Source organism: Uranotaenia lowii, chromosome 3, assembly GCF_029784155.1.
Source record: "Uranotaenia lowii strain MFRU-FL chromosome 3, ASM2978415v1, whole genome shotgun sequence".
In the NCBI taxonomy this organism is placed as follows: domain Eukaryota; kingdom Metazoa; phylum Arthropoda; class Insecta; order Diptera; family Culicidae; genus Uranotaenia; species Uranotaenia lowii.
The window spans coordinates 361,045,560-361,064,913 of NC_073693.1; the positions used below are offsets into that span (position 1 = coordinate 361,045,560).

Genomic DNA, 19,354 nt, shown 5'->3' on the forward strand with positions numbered 1-19,354 from the left:
TGTTTGATTTTTTAAATAAGGGTTTAAAAAAGAATTGAAAATTGTGGACTTTTTATTCAAAATTCACCATTGGAAGCTTAGTATTGTGAACAATTTTATAATTTCGATTTAAGAGTTTTGAATTCAGAAAAAATAAATTGTGAACATAGAAAAATGAATCATGAATATTGAATTATTTATTCTAAAATTTTATTATTCATTCGGATTTGAAGTTCGGATTTGTAATCTGAAATATAAACAGCAAATCTTATTTTAATACGTATTGTTTTGAAATAATTCAAAAATTAACATCGAAATCATTCAAACTTGTGTAAAAGTCTTATGTATGTATGTAAATTTTATGTTACAAATAAAAATCAAAGAAGATGCCACCGAAATTATTTTGCCAAATGAGAATTCCAAAACATTTCTGAACTAGGTTTCTGTAACTTTGAAAAGCTGAAAAACAATCAAAATGATGAAGACAATGGGCCTTATTCTGCGAGGCGAATGAAGTGACTCGGAGTCACATTAGTCGTAGTCACGTGACTATAGTCGTGGTATTCCGAGAGGCGACTCACTCCAGGTGACTAGTTCATTACTCCGGAGGCGAATAGTTCATTTTGACGTTTCAGAGGCAATGAACCAGTTTCATCGGGTTCACCATGCGAACTGTCAAACATGTAAGGAACGTTCAAAGAAGGTGGTGTGATATTCAATTTCTTGGATGACGTCACATTCATGAAGAATTTTAAAATAATGCTTTTGTTTTTTAATAACCCAACCAAATCTTGGACTCAAATAAATTAAACGATTCGAATGTGCTGTAAATCCCTGAGCAGAATTCAAATTGTTTTTTGTTCTAGTTCATGTTGAGAATTGGAATTTACATTTTCTGCGTAATAAAATTACTGATTAAGATTAAAAATTTATTATCAAAAAGTTTTTTTTGTCTTTATTTGAGAGGTTTTCAGCCGCAGGCTGGTTCGCCGCTAAATCAAAAAGATCAAAAGATCGAGAATTCCAAATTTAAAGATCAAATTCAGATTTTAAACTGCAGTTTAAAATTTGTCAGATAAATTTAAATTTTTCGATTATGCTTCACATTTATTCTACATTAAGAACCTTTTAAAAAACATATTTCAGATTAAAAGTAAAAATTTAAAAAATCAATTTTTTTCTATAGATTCGTTATTCAGATATAAAGATTTCAAAAAACATTTCAATCTAGGGTTTCAGATTAAACATAACATATATTTCATATTGAGGATTCAAAGTTCATATTCTTTAGTATTCGGAATCAAAATCTCAGATTAATATTTTTTTTAGATATGTCTTTCGCTTTTCGGAAATAGAAAAAAGGACGCCATTTTAATTTCAAATAGATCAATTTATTATAAATTGTTTTCAGTTTATACCAACAAAATTTGCTATTTTTTCAAATTTGGAATTAAGTTTACATCAAATAAGGATGACTCGTTTGGCATATTAACACAAATTTAGTTTGAAATTATATTTCAAACTATTTTTGCAAATTTAATTTCATATATTTCTGTTTCAGGTTTCATAAGTTCATTTAAAATTAAGTTAAAAAAAAATTCAAATCAAGATTTTTCATTTTGAAAAGACATGATAAAATAAAAGATTCGGAATAATGCGAAAATTAGTAGTTTTAATAAAAAAAAATTTTTTGGGAAAGGACTAATTTTTGTATAATTTGCAATTTGAATATGAAGCAAGATTATTTAACTTCTCTTTTAATATTTCATTATTCAAACTTAGCATACTTTAGCATTGCTTTAATAATTATTTTTAATAAGTGTTCTAAAAACTAAAAAAAAGAAATCGTTACATTGATCGATAGCATTTATTTGTGAAGTTTTATTAAATTTTTTATAAATGTTGCTCTTTTACGTAATGAATTGAATTCATTAAATTTAGTCTTTAATAGTGTTATTTCTATACCTAGAAGAAATTTCTATATCTAGAAGAAATGATCATATAAATAAGTATGTAAATATCAGATTTTATTGAAAGTGGCTATTTTTTCCAAACTACTAATACATATGCGGACACAAAAATTTGGTACCTGAAAATCTAGTTATTTTCATGGATTGACATTTCGTTGAAGTTCATCCGAAATTATTTTTTCCCAACGTACGTACATACGCAGGTGATGCAAATCAAATCTTTTTCATGCACAATTTTTCACACGGGTTTTAAAATTTTAAGTGTAAACACACTTTGATTTGTTAGCTAAGTATTTTATTTTGTGTTTGCATCTATCTAAAGCACTCTAATCAACATAAACAAGCAATTTTCTGTCTGTTTAGGTACCAGCTAAATCTACAAAAAAAATATGCTTCACCTTTCATCATATTTCAATGGTTTTTGCCGTTGTATTCATTCGTTGGCTACACGACGCGTTCATCTTGCAGCTTGCGAATGAATTCAGTGACAAACATTTGTGTGAAAAAAAAGTACGGCTGTGATAGAGGTAATTTCTATTGAATTTAATTCAAATTTATAATATTAACATGGTAATTTTTATTTCAGAACACGTTTCTTCCTCTGCTGCTGCACCTGGGTCTTAACGACGAAAACGACCACCACCCACAAAGATGTGGGAAGCGAAGCTAAGTGCAACAGCTGGATTGGGAGATGGCGGCAGCGAACCATTACTCTGGACGTCAAAACTATGGCCACGGTGCAGAACCCCAATCGATTGGCCCTTTCGACGACCAAGAAGGTGATCTGCAGAAAAAGCTACATGGATTTTGTAAGGTAGCGAAGCCCATAAAGTGTCTTGTGAATTGTTAAGTTTTGTGATTGGCCAATAAAATGTAAAAAAAAATTCCTAAAATTTAAATCCGAAATTTCTTTCCTTTCTGATTTAATTTTCAGAATAAAAATACTTTTAAGCTGAAAATTCTGATGTTATCCTGAATTAAAAAATTATAAATTTGGATTCTGGACCAATGCAGTCTTATTCTGAGACTGAAATACAAAAAAAACAAGACAATTGGATAATTATCGGTTATGATACCAATATATTTTTTTATACATATTTGATGAGTGTTTCAAGGTCAAAATTTAACAAATGATTTGTAATTCAGGTCTTCAAATTTATTTTCATCTCGAATCGAATATCAAGAACTGAGAAGTTCTGTGCACGTTTTTTAATTTACTTTTAAGACACAAACTTTCATTATAATTGAATATTTTTCATCTAAAAGCATTTACTTTAAAGTTTCTGTAAACAATTTCATTAAAATTTTGTCATATTGAAAATTTTAGTTTTTATTTCTTCCAAGTCACCTGCGGAATAGGTTACGACTTCAAAAGTCACTTGGCACCGACTTGAGTCACGCCATTCGCCTCTGAGAATACGGTGACAGTAAAAAAAGTTCATTCAAGTCACCTAAAGTTCATTCAAGTCACGGCATTCGCCTGCTAGAATACGGTGACTCTAAAAAACCAAGTCACTTCACGTCACTCGCCTCGCAGAATAAGCCCCAATGACTAAGCTATGGACTAGGTACGTAAAAATATTCAACGTATCAGCACAAACCACCCTACGTAACCATGCGGGCGAATCCTTCAGTCTGCCATAGGACGGCAGATTTCGAGAGCACGACTGGGAGAGCCATGGATTTTGTTCGATTTACGCTCTCCCGGGGGGTTGTGCTTGCTTGCTACAAAACTTTTGAAAATCTGGACGAACTCCGATATCTTTTAGTAAATTCGGAAAACGTTGCTACAAATTTTTGAAAAACCACATAAACAGCATATCAATCGATTGTAGAGATTAAAATCTATCATTGGGTATATAAAAAATGGGCAGGTTTGATGAAAAGTTTTAAGAAATCACGATAACAAAATGAGAAATGTGCGCATCATAACAGACGGGTTCGAAAATCACGATTTTTTTCTTGTTTTCATTCTCGTATTACGAATAACAGTAATATTGGAGATACTAAGTGTATTCAGTGAAAATGATTATCATATTATCAAAATAAAACTAAAATTTAAATTTTGAAAATCGGTCCAATTATGAATGAGATACAGCGCTGCTAAGAAAAAATGTTACCTCTTTTGAAAAGTGAGAATTTTTTTTTCCGGTAACTCCAAGATCGCGACCAAAACTCCCATGGGACCCTAAAATTTTTATATATGTTTAAAAAGATTTATTTTTCACAATTTCAAAACATATAAAAAAATTTTTTTACACCAAACTATACTGCAGATATAAGAATTTTAAAATGATGTCTTTTTTCTGTTCAAAGCGTTCTATAGGTCATCTGCTAAGTCAAATCGATTTAAACTTTATATATTTAAAATCTTGAATAAATTACCTAAACAATGAATCTAAATTCATAAATATCGGTCAAGATATGTGACCAGTGGAACGAAATCAATTTACTAGTCAAAACCAGCGAAAAATATTTTGTTCAAAATTTTGCGAACGGCCTAGGAAGGTTAAATTTCCAAAATTTCTATTGAAACTAAAATATATAATTTTTAAATACGTACTAAATTTGAAAAATATGTGAAATCTGTATATTTTTCCGAAATTCTGTGTTCTGTGACACTGTGTGGTGTAAATTTGTTAAGGATTCTGTGAGAATATAGATTTTTTCCGAGTTTTTGGCAACCTTACTGCAGTACTTTTTTCTGTCTACTATCGGATGGATCATCCCTAGTGCAGTACTGTCCCCTAACAGTTATTTATTTTATTTATTATTTACATAGTATTCCGTCTCACGACATAACTTGACAAACATAATTCCTAAAATTCACTCGGTCCATGTCAACCGCTCTCAAATTTCTCGGGCATCCCACGTTCGCCAGATCACGCTCCACTTGGTCTAACCATCTCGCTCGTTGCGCCCCCGCTCGTCTTGTTCCTACCGGATTCGTAGCGAACACCTGTTTTGCAGGACAGTCGTCTGGCATTCTCGCGACATGTCCCGCCCAGCGTATCCGACCAGCCTTCACCACCTTCTGGATACTGGGTTCGCCGTAGAGTCGCGCGAGCTCGTGGTTCATCCTTCGCCTCCACACTCCGTTCTCCTGTACGCCGCCAAAGATGGTTCTTAACACTCGTCGCTCAAATACTCCGAGTGTACGCAGGTCCTCCTCGAGCAATATCCATATCTCGTGCCCGTAGAGAACAACCGGTCTAATGAGCGTTTTTTTTTTATTTATTTATTTTATGTTGGTTGCAATAGTTAGATGACATGAGTCTTGCTGCCTAAACTCCTCCTTAATTACACTGAGTAACAAAAAAAGATTTTTTGAAAATAGTCCAGGGTTTTCCAACTGAATTAGACTAATATTGACGCCCTGAGTCCGAAAATGACCATGGTTTTGTTCAATCAGGTCAGGATATTAGAATACTGTATCTCAAAAAGTTGACCTGATACAGCAAAATCAATGTGATATTCTAACTCAGGACACAAAAATTAGTCTAAATCAGCTGAGAAACCTCAGACTATTTTTTGGCTGTCATCTAATTACATAGATTGAACTCAAACCCCTATTACTAGCATATTGAAGCGTATATAGCCATATGGCTGTATCTCAAAAAGTTGACCTGATACAGCAAAATCAATGTGATATTCTAACTCAGGACACAAAAATTAGTCTAAATCCTAATCTAAACCCCAGACTATTTTTTGGCTGTCACCCAGTGTTACTATCCTGCAGTGATCATCTTTGGTAATACAGTGAGCGAAACAAGAATAGTACCACTATATGTTTTGCTTTTTAAAATATGAATGATTGAAAATCACCAAAATTTTCTTTTACAATTTGTTACTAATTGTTTAATGGATAAATCAAACACAAGTTTACTTTTTTGGACGTAGCAATTGGCGTTGAGGACCAAAAAAAATGAAAAAAAGGGTGCGAAATAAGTACAACTTGTGTTTTTCAACGAAAACAAGTTTTTTTCTAAAAATTTAATGTGTTAAAGTGGATAATGATGCTTCTACGAATTATTTGAATAGATAACTGCATTTTAAGAAGTTTTCTAGAATTCCAAAAGTTTTCAAAGATATTAAAAGGGGGTTTTATAAGATGCTCTCTTTTATAAGATGATCTAGAACTAAGAAATTATTTGATATTTGAACTATAATTCTTTACCAAACTACTTACTTTCTTCATTAAAATGACGTGAAATGATGAAACAAACATTCTTAGTTTATTTTGATACAGAAAAAAACAGGTTGGAATTAAAAAACTTAGATTTTTTTCAGTAAACCACATGTTTTTTAGTTTCAAGTCGTAGATGGCAGAATTATCTTGCAGATAAAACCCAATTAAGTCTCAATATTGATTTTACATGTTTCTTTAGGTCCATATTCATCATTTCGAGGTAGTTTTCCAACACAGTTTTGTTAGAGTTCACGCTGCAGAAAGCTTTTCCGGATTTGCAAAAAATCACCAGCACAAGAACAAACCACCGCCAAAATTCCTGCTCATTTCAACTTCCGATTCAATTGCAAATCATACCAATAATACTGCAAGCCGTCTGGTCCATCAAGCTCCATCCGAAAGTACAACATTATTCTGATTATCGGTCCAAGAAATTCCCTTTTAGTGACCTTACTGCAATTCTAATTTTTTGATTCAGTGATCTTAGAATTTCCAAGGCTTTCACACGGTACCAATTACTTGTTTCTTGACCAAAATCATCCAGCACCCCTTAATTAATCCCGTATATTCGAAAATGGACATAAATTCGGCTTAATTGCATGATAGTGCTGCCATCTATGATAGAAAACTGGAAAAATAGTGTTTGACTATTAGTATTTTTCAGTTTAAAGCCTATTTTTTGGATTCAAATTCAGCCTCACATCTATGTTTCATCATTTTGCATCATACTAATGAATTTTAATGAAGAAATCAAGCAGTTTGATAAAGTATTAGAGCTCAAATATAAAATTCCTTAACACTAGAGGAGCATCTCTTAAAACCTTAAACCCTTTCAAAACCTTTGGAAAAAAACTCCTTAAAATGCAGATATCTATTCGAATAGTTCGTAGAAGCATTATTATTCTCTTTTACATAGTAAATTTTTTGAAATAATCTTGTTTTCGTTGAAAACACAAGTGGTACTATTCTTATTTCTCTACTTGTTGCCATCGAGAAGTATCGTTTGAGGTCACTTCGCAGAATGCCCAGCTATCTTAAAAAACGTGTGAGGGTTTGCTTAACGGAATGAAAAATATGTTTAAGTACTTAAGTGCAACATTAGTGGCTATTATTTTATCAGTCATTTCTTATCATAACAGAAGCTTTCAATCGATTTTATCTGTACAATTTAAATTATGGAAACCGTTTCAAACAGTAGATTTTCTTTCCTGATAAAAGCTTTGATATTATCAAGAAAGTCAAGAGTATAAAACACCCTAAATCCGAAACTTGATTGACCATTTGTACAGAAATGAAATATCGCTTGTTTCTACTGTTTACTATATTCCAAAGGGTATTGAGTACCCTTATAGTTGAGGAACCAAACGTAGTAGCTACAAGTGTAACTAGACTTCTTCAACAGGTTTGTGACCATTTTATTGAGCAAAACAGTAAAGCACCGGATGTTTGGATCCACCGGGATCAATCCGCCGTTAATGATGATGTTTTCGATCAACTCATTTCGGGTTTGTTTTACAGAGGTGAAGTCGTTATCAAATCAAGTCGCGATTATTTCGAGACGTTCAACGGAGTGTTGAGATTCGTGTTCAGAAAACCAGCACTGGCTATCGTGGATTTGGGAGAGATTAATAATGCAGCAAATTTTCGGTGGGGTTACAATTTGCCTGATTTTGGCATTCTGGTACCGAATACGGTTAAGATATTTTATGTCTTCAGAGGAGATGTCAAAGTAGTAAGGGATATTCGGAATTTCAACTACAATTTGAATATACATTCAGTGTTCGTAGGAATAAAAAATGCAACCGATTACGACATCTACCACTTCTACAAACCATACGATTGGAGTCATTTGAGTGATCTTGAAAGTAAATCTATTGAGACAATATTGAAAGATCCTTTGAGCAATATGCAGGAATTTCCAATTATGATTAGAACGATGATGAAACACACTCATTCAATGGCCGAATGGCTTTCTTCATCACCAGATTACAGAACCTTTGAACTGATATCTGAGAAATTAAACGGAACGTTCGATTTTAAATATGCGGAAAATTGTGAAGGCTACAGTTGCGTTATGCAAATGAAAAAGGATGCTTCAATGTTCTTTTTACGACAACTACCCAGTTCAGATTATGACGAGCGTTTCCTCGAGGCTATTGAACCTGTGAACAAATTTATAGTGCTTTTTCCCAGAGGACACAAATTGGAATTGTGGGAAATATTGATAAACCCATTCCGCTGGGAAGTATGGGTTCTACTGACAATCACTGGAGTTATTTTCACCGTTCTGCATCATACCATGCCGCAAACGTTCCAGAACAACTTATTCCTTATGGCTATTTTTGAAATGAAAAATGTGGACCTCCGAAAGGCGAAATTTTTAGAGAAAGTCACAGGCATCACATTGATATTGGTAATTTTTGTCCTTCTGTCAACATATGAGTCAAAAATCATATCACTAATGAGCACTGATGCTTATTCAAAAGATCCCATTTCACTCGACGATGTGAATGAACCAGTACACACTGCTTCGGAGCCAATGTATGCTGCTTTGGTTTCTAGGAGCAATAACAAGACACAAATTGTGCTCTCAGAAAACGATCTTTACGATGGCGTCCCCACGATATCTAGTATTGAACTAGCGGAAGTCTTACTCAAAAGACCGGATTCAATGGATTCGAAAACGGGTCGAAAATTGTTTGGAGCACTGGAAGAACCGCTTATAGAATATCTAGAATTTTATATGTTCATGGATCGAAATATTCTAGCGGTTAAATTCCATCACATGCAAAGAATTGTTTTTGAAAGTGGAATGTATCAAATTTTCAAAGTTCAGCGCCTTAGACGCTTATTTGGAGTTGCCCATTTGAACAATTTACAGCCAATCGGTGATAACAGAATAATTTCGTTCGACGATCTGCTAACAGCTTGGTACACGTTACTTTTGGGATGGGGATTGAGCATGCTGATGGTAATGACGGAAAAAATTTATGTCATCATAAAATTTGCAAAAGGTTTAAAGTTTCAAATCAAACGATTCAATTGAATAATTTGATAATCAAATGAAGATTTTGTTGTTGTGTTGTTTGAACAGTTTAATGTATACCAAGAACTTATCAAAGGAGAAAATAAAGTAAACAAATGATAACACAAAGGCAATTTCTTTCGTTTCTAATTCACATTGTATGTCACAGCACAGCACCACCAATATCGACGATCAACTAAAACATTGAACAAAATTTAGCCTCGCAGATATTGATAGTTGCCTCAGTATCGATTGATTCAACGAGCATGATTATATTTGTCTTCCTTTCAAGTTTTTGCAGTCGTGTTCAATATAATTCTTTATCCAAAGGATTACAAATCAGTTGTGGCGGTGTGCAGGATAGCATTTTCTTTTCTAAACTGCAGCACTAAACTTTCCATATCGTCGTCACCGTTCAAGAATAGAGTAACCTCAAGCGTACTTACCTGAGAGGGGATAATGTTTTTTGAAATAAAAATTGATATTACTGACTACTTCTAATGTTTTCCCATTTACGACCTCAGGGCCGTGAACTGATGGAATACGTCCAGTATGTGTGGGTCGATGTCCGATGTGAACAGTAAACTTTCTAATGTGCTGCTGTACTTTTGTACTTGTTCGTGGTGCTGCGGAAAAGAATGGCATTCAGTAAAATTGATACAATTCCAAATTGTTCTACACTCACCATCATGAAAACCTGCTGTAATCGACCGACTGTCCATCGGTACCAATCGGTATCGTACTCTCGCCCATCCGTGTCACATTTGACCAGATGTTCCGACAGAATCATAATGAATCGCTGGAAGATAATCAAGAACAGTCGCTTTTGATCGACGTACGCTGCCTCCAGACGTTCCTCCATACGTTCCACCTGCTCCTCGGTTGGTTTGTCACTGTCGTCGCCAGTAATCTTCTTCCGTCGGCGAACTGGAGGCGTGACGCCCGTTTCTCCTGCTTCTGCGGCTGCGGCTGCCCCTTCTCCGTCTGTGTCACTGGACGAAGATTCGGCGTTTCTATCTAACCGTTCCTTGGCATCGCTCAATTCCTTACCTGAAATAGAATTTTTTTTTGTTAAAAATTACTACTTAAACTCAAGTTACCATTACTTACTCAATTTGGTGACGTGTTGATTCATCTTTTTGATCGTCAGATGCAGAATCTCCCATAAATACATCTTGGTGAACTCGCCAACCATTTCCTTCGAGAATACCCACGTCGCAACTGCTGAGCACTCCACGATCTGGGTCTTCAGCAGCTTATCGAAGATCACAACCATCATCTGCTGATGGTCTCCCCACAGCTCAAAAACGTTATGCAAAATGCAGATCTGTGCCTCTTCCGTCTCCGCTAATGACTTTAGTGATTTACAATACCGGAACATCGGAAACGAAAAACAAGAACAAAACGCAAAAGGTGCACAATTAGATCAGTTTGAATTGAAATTCCCACGGGCAGACACGCGTCTGGCCTATGATGGATGATGACGACTATGATGGCTTCTGGAACGAAAGTAACAGTAGTGATATGTACTTGACCGTAACCTTACCTTGAACACCAGATGGAATTTGGAGATGGCCGCAAATGTGTGTGAGAAGCTCTTGGAACCCAAATTAAGCAGCGTCTGCACGAAGACATCGATTTTCAACGGGTTGAAGGTTGACTCGACCATGTCGTTCTCGGAGGTTTCTCTCGGGTTCGGTAGATCTTTCAGCTCGTTCAGCACATCTTCGGGGGTGCATTTCTGGCGAATTGCCACCACCAACTTGTGGGCCAATGCCGTTCCAGGTAAGGAAGCTACAACGAGAGAGGGAAGAAAAGCAATTTGTTAAACACAGTCTTTTGGCGAGTAGATTAATCCAAGAGAAACAAAAAATCATCAAATCTAAGCTGCTACCTTATCACTATCATTATGAAAAGGGAAAGCAATGGAGTTCGGTTACGGTTTATTGATTTTCCAGATGGAAAACTATGCTCGGACGAAAAACAAAAGTCCGTCATAATAACCACCAGCAGAGTCCGAACGGCCATGTAAATCGTATAGTGTTTTACCAAAAGCACGCGGGCGCGCTTCTTGAAATTGCAAACTTTTACTACAAGATCGCGGCGGCGCGGTTGGCGCGAAAAAAGCTATCATTTCTGAGTTGTAATATGGTTAACGGCACACAAATCGCGTTGATCGAGCAATCACATCGGAGGTGCGTTTATTAAATCATAATTCATGTGAGAGGAAGAAAAAAACCAAGGCATAAACAGCTCATACGACTACGAGGGTGCAAAATTGCATCTTTTGGTTGTTAATTTTCGTGGAATTTGCAACACAACTGGAACCGATGCTGGAATGCAAGTTGATTTTTTTTTGTTATTTTGCAGCTAATGGATGATAACCAAGATTTTGAGCAATGATTTGATAATCAGCTTGGAGGAATTCAAGATTGAGTTCACTATTATGTGTTTGGAGTATATCTGATTTATCAGTTTCTTCATTTTATTGAGCGTTTTCTAAATTATTCTTATTTTTATTTTCATTTTTATTTTCATATACATATGAAATAATTCACATGTTTTTTTCTGATTTTCATTACCTCAATTTGCTTCATTTTTTTCTCTCAGATTAATAATTTTCATTTTTCTTCTAATGTTCATCATTTTGATATATTTTTCTCATTTTTATAATATTTTTATTTCATGGCCATCGTTTCTCTCTAACATTTTCATGTTTTTATCATCATTTTTCCTCATTTAAATTATGTTTTTATCTCATATTAATCTTTATTTAATTTTATTCATTTTTTTCTCGTTTTTATCATTTATCATTATCATCTAAATCCTTTACATAATATTTTTTTCTCAAATCTTGGCATCTTTTCTCTTATTGTAAATTAAGTTTTTATTTTCATCTTTTTTAATTGTTTTCTCTCATTTTCTTAAATTTTTTTCACTTGTTTTCATTTTTTTCTCAATTTCATAATTATTAATTTTTACTCTAATTTTATTTATTTTAATATGTTTCTATAGTTTTCGTCTTTTAACTTATTTTTTTTTTCTTTACTTCATCTATTTAATGATTTTTTTTCCTCTTCTCATAGTTTTCTCTCATTTTTGTTTGTCTTTTTTTAATCTTTTTTATTTGTCTCATTTTCATTTGTTTTCTCATTTCCATTTTTTTTCTCATTTTCATTTTTTTTCTCATTTTCATTTTTTTTTCTCATTTTTATTTTTTGTATTTTTTTATCATTTTCATTTTTTATTTTTTTTCTCATTTTCATTTTTTTCCATTTTTATTATTTTTTGGTCATTTCTCATCATTTTCAACAGTCCCATCTTTTTATACACTTTTTATGAAATTCGTTGTGTATACAAAAATTTCATCGTCTAATCAATTTTCTTCGATTCTTGTTTTTCGCATTTGAAACATTTTATATTTATCACCCATTATCATTTTTATCTCATTTTAATTTTTTGCATCATTTTTTAATTATTTTACGAATTTTAAACGACTTTCGAAAATATTCTCATTTCTATATTTTCTTTTTTCAAATAAATTCTATTTAAATATTTAAAATTATGTGTTTGCTCATTTTTATTCTCTCAATTTGCTCAACTTTTTTTTTCTCTCAATTTCGTAATTTCTATTTTTCTCCTTATCTTCACCGTTAAAATCATTTTTTATTTTCATCATTTTTTTCTCATTATTAATTATAATTTATTCTCTAATTTTCATGTTATTTTTCTTTCATTTTCATTATTTTCTCCTTTATTTTCATTTTTTTTTCAATTTCATTTCTCCTCTCATTTTTTTGTTTCATTTAATTTTTTTTCTTTCATTCTCATTAATTTTTTTTCTCTCATTCATTTTTTTCACTTATTTTTATCATTTTTTTCTCTCATTCTCTTTTTTTTCTCTTATTCTCACCAGTTTTTTAATTCTCATAACTTTTCTCTCATTCTCATCATTTTTTTTTCTCATTCTCATAATTTTTTTTCTCTCATTCTCATAATTTTTTCTATCATTCTCATCATTGTTTTTCTCTCATTCTCATCATTTTTTTCTCTCATTCTCATCATTTTTGTCTCTCATTCTCATCATTTTTTCTCTCATTTTCATCATGTTTTTTCTCTCATTCTTATCATTTTTTTCCCTCTCATTTCCATCATGTTTTTTCTCTCTTTCTCATTATGTTTTTTCTCTTATTCTCATCATTTCTTTTCTCTCATTTTCATCATGTTTTTTCTCTCATTCTCATCATGTTTTTTCTCTCATTCTCATCATTTTTTTCTCTCATTCTCATCATTTTTTTTCTCTCATTCTCATCATTTTTTTTCTCTCATTCTCATCATTTTTTTCTCTCATTTTCATAATTTTTTTTTCTCTCATTCTCATCATTTTTTTTCTCTCATTCTCATCATTTTTTTTCTCTCATTCTCATCATTTTTTTTTTTCTCTCATTCTCATCATTTTTTTCTCTCACTCTCATCATTTTTTTTCTCTCATTCTCATCATTTTTTTTCTCTCATTCTCATCATTTTTTTTCTCTCATTCTCATCATTTTTTTTCTCTCATTCTCATCATTTTTTTTCTCTCATTCTCATCATTTTTTTCTCTCACTCTCATCATTTTTTTTCTCTCATTCTCATCATTTTTTTTCTCTCATTCTCATCATTTTTTTTCTCTCATTCTCATCATTTTTTTTTCTCTCATTCTCATCATTTTTTTTCTCTCATTCTCATCATTTTTTTTCTCTCATACTCATCATTTTTTTTCTCTCATTCTCATCATTTTTTTTTCTCTCATTCTCATCATTTTTTTCTCTCATTCTCATCATTTTTTTTTCTCATTCTCATCATTTTTTTTCTCTCATTCTCATCATTTTTTTTCTCTCATTCTCATCATTTTTTTTCTCTCATTCTCATCATTTTTTTTCTCTCATTCTCATCATTTTTTTTCTCTCATTCTCATCATTTTTTTTCTCTCATTCTCATCATTTTTTTTCTCTCATTCTCATCATTTTTTTTCTCTCATTCTCATCATTTTTTTTCTCTCATTCTCATCATTTTTTTTCTCTCATTCTCATCATTTTTTTTCTCTCATTCTCATCATTTTTTTTCTCTCATTCTCATCATTTTTTTTCTCTCATTCTCATCATTTTTTTTCTCTCATTCTCATCATTTTTTTCTCTCATTCTCATCATTTTTTTCTCTCATTCTCATCATTTTTTTCTCTCATTCTCATCATTTTTTTTCTCTCATTCTCATCATTTTTTTGCTCTCATTCTCATCATTTTTTTTTCTCTCATTCTCATCATTTTTTTTCTCTCATTCTCATCATTTTTTTTCTCTCATTCTCATCATTTTTTTTCTCTCATTCTCATCATTTTTTTCTCTCATTCTCATCATTTTTTTTTTCTCTCATTCTCATCATTTTTTTTCTCTCATTCTCATCATATTTTTCTCTCATTCTCATCATTTTTTTTCTCTCATTCTCATCATTTTTTTTCTCTCATTCTCATCATTTTTTTTTCTCTCATTCTCATCATTTTTTTTCTCTCATTCTCATCATTTTTTTTCTCTCATTCTCATCATTTTTTTTCTCTCATTCTCATCATTTTTTTTCTCTCATTCTCATCATTTTTTTTCTCTCATTCTCATCATTTTTTTCTCTCATTCTCATCATTTTTTTTCTCTCATTCTCATCATTTTTTTTCTCTCATTCTCATCATTTTTTTTTCTCTCATTCTCATCATTTTTTTTCTCTCATTCTCATCATTTTTTTTCTCTCATTCTCATCATGTTTTTTCTCTCATTCTCATCATTTTTTTTCTCTCATTCTCATCATTTTTTTTTCTCTCATTCTCATCATTTTTTTTCTCTCATTCTCATCATTTTTTTTCTCTCATTCTCATCATTTTTTTTCTCTCATTCTCATCATTTTTTTTCTCTCATTCTCATCATTTTTTTTCTCTCTTTCTCATCATTTTTTTTTTCTCTCATTCTCATCATTTTTTTTCTCTCATTTTCATCATTTTTTTTCTCTCATTTTCATCATTTTTTTTTTCTCTCATTCTCATCATTTTTTTTCTCTCATTCTCATCATTTTTTTTTCTCTCATTCTCATCATTTTTTTTTCTCTCATTCTCATCTTTTTTTTTCTCTCATTCTCATCATTTTTTTTCTCTCATTCTCATCATTTTTTTTCTCTCATTCTCATCATTTTTTTTCTCTCATTCTCATCATTTTTTTTCTCTCATTCTCATCATTTTTTCTCTCTCATTCTCATCATTTTTTTTCTCTCATTCTCATCATTTTTTTTCTCTCATTCTCATCATTTTTTTTCTCTCATTCTCATCATTTTTTTTCTCTCATTCTCATCATTTTTTTTCTCTCATTCTCATCATTTTTTTCTCTCATTCTCATCATTTTTTTCTCTCATTCTCATCATTTTTTTTCTCTCATTCTCATCATTTTTTTTCTCTCATTCTCATCATTTTTTTTCTCTCATTCTCATCATTTTTTTCTCTCATTCTCATCATTTTTTTTCTCTCATTCTCATCATTTTTTTTCTCTCATTCTCATCATTTTTTTTCTCTCATTCTCATCATTTTTTTTCTCTCATTCTCATCATTTTTTTTCTCTCATTCTCATCATTTTTTTTCTCTCATTCTCATCATTTTTTTTCTCTCATTCTCATCATTTTTTTCTCTCATTCTCATCATTTTTTTTCTCTCATTCTCATCATTTTTTTTTCGCTCATTCTCATCATTTTTTTTCTCTCATTCTCATCATTTTTTTTCTCTCATTCTCATCATTTTTTTTCTCTCATTCTCATCATTTTTTTCTCTCATTCTCATCATTTTTTTTCTCTCATTCTCATCATTTTTTTTCTCTCATTCTCATCATTTTTTTTTTCTCTCATTCTCATCATTTTTTTTCTCTCATTCTCATCATTTTTTTTCTCTCATTCTCATCATTTTTTTTCTCTCATTCTCATCATTTTTTTTCTCTCATTCTCATCATTTTTTTTCTCTCATTCTCATCATTTTTTTTCTCTCATTCTCATCATTTTTTTTCTCTCATTCTCATCATTCTCATCATTTTTTATTTTTTTTATTTTTTTTATTTTTTTTATTTTTTTTATTTTTTTTTTAACATTGTAATATTTCATCATTTACGATCCTTTATTTTCACCATTTTCATTTTTCTCTTTACATCATATTATTTCCCTCTTATTTGCATCATTTGACGTGTTTTCTCTCCATTTATATTATCATTTTTTTTTCTTATTTTCTTTTTCTTCTCTTATTTTATTTTTTCTCTTTTTTTCTTTTTTGTCTTTTTATATTATTCATTATTATCTTTTTCACATTTTCATAGATTTTATTCGTTTTCTTTTATATACGTTATTTTTCAAGTTTTTCTGTTTTTCTTTCGTTTATGAATATTCGTTTCACAATTTTTATTTCATTTATGTTATTTTCACCCTCATTTTTATAATTTTTTTTCTCTAAACATGTTTCTCTTAACATGTTTCTCTCGTCATTGAAATTCTCGCTTTCGTTATTCTTTTCTTCGCATTTTCATCGTTTTTAATTTTTTCCTCATTTTCCTTTTTTTTTTCATTTTCCTTTTTTTTCTCATTTTCTTTTTTTCCTCATTTTTCTTTTTTTTGTTAATATTCAATTTTTTCCCATTTTTTCCTTATTTTCGCAATTTAGATATTTTTTCCCCATTTTATTGTATTTCCATAAAGTTGTTGGCTCATTTTTATTTTATTCTCAATACAATTTTTATCTCGTTTTTATTTTAGTTTTTTCTCTTTTTCAGTTGTTTTTTTTTTATTTCCATCATTTTTTTTCTCATTTTTATCAATTTTATTTTTCTCATTTTTATCAATTTTTTTCATTTTTATCACTCGGTATTTTTCCTCCCACTTTCTATTTTTTTTCTATATTCTCACATTTTTATCTTTGTTATTTCTCTCATTTTCATAACTTTTATTGTTTTTCCTTTTATTATTGTCGTGTGTGTTATTGTTTTTACTCATTTTCTCAATAACTTATTCCAACTTTTGTTTCTAATTTTTATCATTAACCTATTGTTACTCATTTTCTCATTTTTATCATTAACTTATTCACATTTTTTTCATATGTTTTATTTTAATTTACTACTTTTTTTCCTTAATTTCAACAGGTATTTGATTCATCATTTTCAACAATCCTTTTTTTATTTTCAACCCTTTTTCTTCTGATCCGTTTCAGTAAAATATTTATAAAAAAAACCTTTTTTTGTATGACTCTCATTGTCATCAATTGTGCTCACAAATTGTAATAAAAATGAGACTCGAAATTTAAAAAATATAGAAATATGAAATAAACCAAAAATGATGAAAATAAAACCAGTAAAAACTTTAAAAAAAATTCATAATTAAAATTAAAGTTAAAACTTAGATTATTAAAAAAAAAATTTTTCTTAATTTTTATCATTTTGCCATTCCTTGTTTATTTTTTTTCGTTTTTTTCTTACTTTCATATTTTTTTTGTCATATAATTTTTTTTCTCATTTTTATCATTTTTTCCTAATTTTTCTAAATTTCAACCTTCATTTTATTTTTTTCAACGTCTTTGTATTATTGCTAAAAAATTCATATTTTTTACATTTTTTCACCTTTTCCTCCTAGTTCTACTATTTTTCCCATTTCCATCTTTCTCCGTGATATCACAGAAAAAATACGTTTCAAATGCTGAGTTTGAGCTACTGAGTGATATTGAGCTCGAAGTTCTATGTTCTGAAAGCTTGTTCTTGTGCTTTCGACTGCAAGTTCTGAATCCCAAGATTTGAAGGAATATTCAAGATTTGCAAAATTTCAACCTTTCTAATAATAACATTTGTGTATAAGCAAAAAGAAAAATTCCAAGATTTTTTACTTTTTATAGTTTCCAAACAATTTGCATTTTTTTTTTTTTGCAAATGTTATGTAAACCCAAATTAGGTTTGGTGGCATGCATTCGTTCGGAAACAAGTTTACTGGAACAGAAACAAAAATTCCGGCTACCACTAATTTCCTAATCACATACATTCGACATATGTTCGGTGCAGAAGGAGCGTGACTCGTGTATGTCCATTTCGTGATTTTTACCTATACCATCAATCGATTCCGAATTGGAAAATAATCCGTAACCCGTGTTGCGTTTTGCTTTCAAATAGGAACTTTAACTAACCAGGAACAGGTGTTTATTGGCGTCGAATCGACACCGGGCTGGTTTACATATCGACTTTCTTGTAAGTGAGCACAGTACCTACTTCCTTGAGCTGCTTCATGGAGGTATTTTTCGATTTGAGCACCCTCCAAGTTTTAGTTTGGTACCTACTTGAATCCCTTAGGGAGCTTTTGTAATAATCAATAGTAATCGATTGAAACATCTATCTGGTGCCAATGTGGCTGTCGAATTTACACCGCCTTTAATAATAGGAGTGGGTAGTTAGTAGAAGTTCAAAGAAAAGGAGGAAACACCAAAGGCATTGATTGGAAGTGGGAAAAACGCCTGACTGAAAACGCGTGTTGGCACGCCAAAATTGTATGTTGATACGCAAACAAAAACGCCATCAGCAGCCGGGAGCTCTCACTGAACATCCAAATTACCACAAGTAGAAAAATCCATAACCATTAGTAGTGGCTTTCTGTTATGGTTTACGTTTTGTTGAACGTTAATGCTACACCTTTCCATTTCGAATAAGAAGTGCAGCAGTAGACAGAATAGATTCAGCAGGGCTCTAGGTTCATTTCCATATGAAAAAAAAAACAAGTGGCGACCGATTTTCGAATTGGATAGCCTACATTATGCACCCACCCCTTTCGGGAAATCGCAGCGGTTTGGGCTTACGACAATAGTTGAGATATGTTCGATAATGCGCTGTTTTTTTCCATAAGTCGTTGTCCATTTTTTTCCTATTTCACCTCTATCGAAAAATGTTTCATGGTACCTTCTATTACGCTGGACAATTGTACAATCAGAAGGTATGCTATTAGAAATGTAACACTATATGGACGGATGGCTGAAATACTGTATAATCAGAGCACGATGCTCCAGGCAAAGTGTCTCACCGGAGTGATGTAAACCTTAAATTATAGACTACGGTTGGTGGAAAGTAAACTTATTTCATGCCTCAATAGAATCGGTTTATAGCAATGATTCTAAA

The 19,354-nt window shown here is 31.4% G+C and overlaps 1 protein-coding gene across 1 annotated transcript; it reads right to left on the minus strand.

Annotated features, from left to right (window-relative positions):
* Window positions 1-9,415: 9,415 nt before the first annotated feature.
* Window positions 9,416-11,619, minus strand: LOC129754727 (nuclear cap-binding protein subunit 1-like). The gene is made up of 4 exons (XM_055750941.1): window positions 10,710-11,619; window positions 10,274-10,517; window positions 9,849-10,213; window positions 9,416-9,789 (listed from the first exon to the last, which is right to left on the minus strand). The coding sequence occupies exons 1-4, from the start codon at window positions 10,830-10,832 to the stop codon at window positions 9,676-9,678; spliced, it is 846 nt and encodes a 281-aa protein (XP_055606916.1). The 5' UTR covers window positions 10,833-11,619; the 3' UTR covers window positions 9,416-9,675.
* Window positions 11,620-19,354: the final 7,735 nt, after the last annotated feature.

What these genes read in the sequence shown, in the direction of transcription:
- LOC129754727 (XM_055750941.1), bottom strand. Translation starts at nt 10,832, where the DNA reads ATGGTCGAGTCAACCTTCAACCCGTTGAAAATCGATGTCTTCGTGCAG. An exon ending in TCAACACGTCACCAAATTGA is followed by an intron (nt 10,214 to 10,273) that starts GTAAGTAATGGT and finishes ATTCTATTTCAG; the next exon opens with GTAAGGAATTGAGCGATGCC. An exon ending in TACAGCAGGTTTTCATGATG is followed by an intron (nt 9,790 to 9,848) that starts GTGAGTGTAGAA and finishes TCTTTTCCGCAG; the next exon opens with CACCACGAACAAGTACAAAA.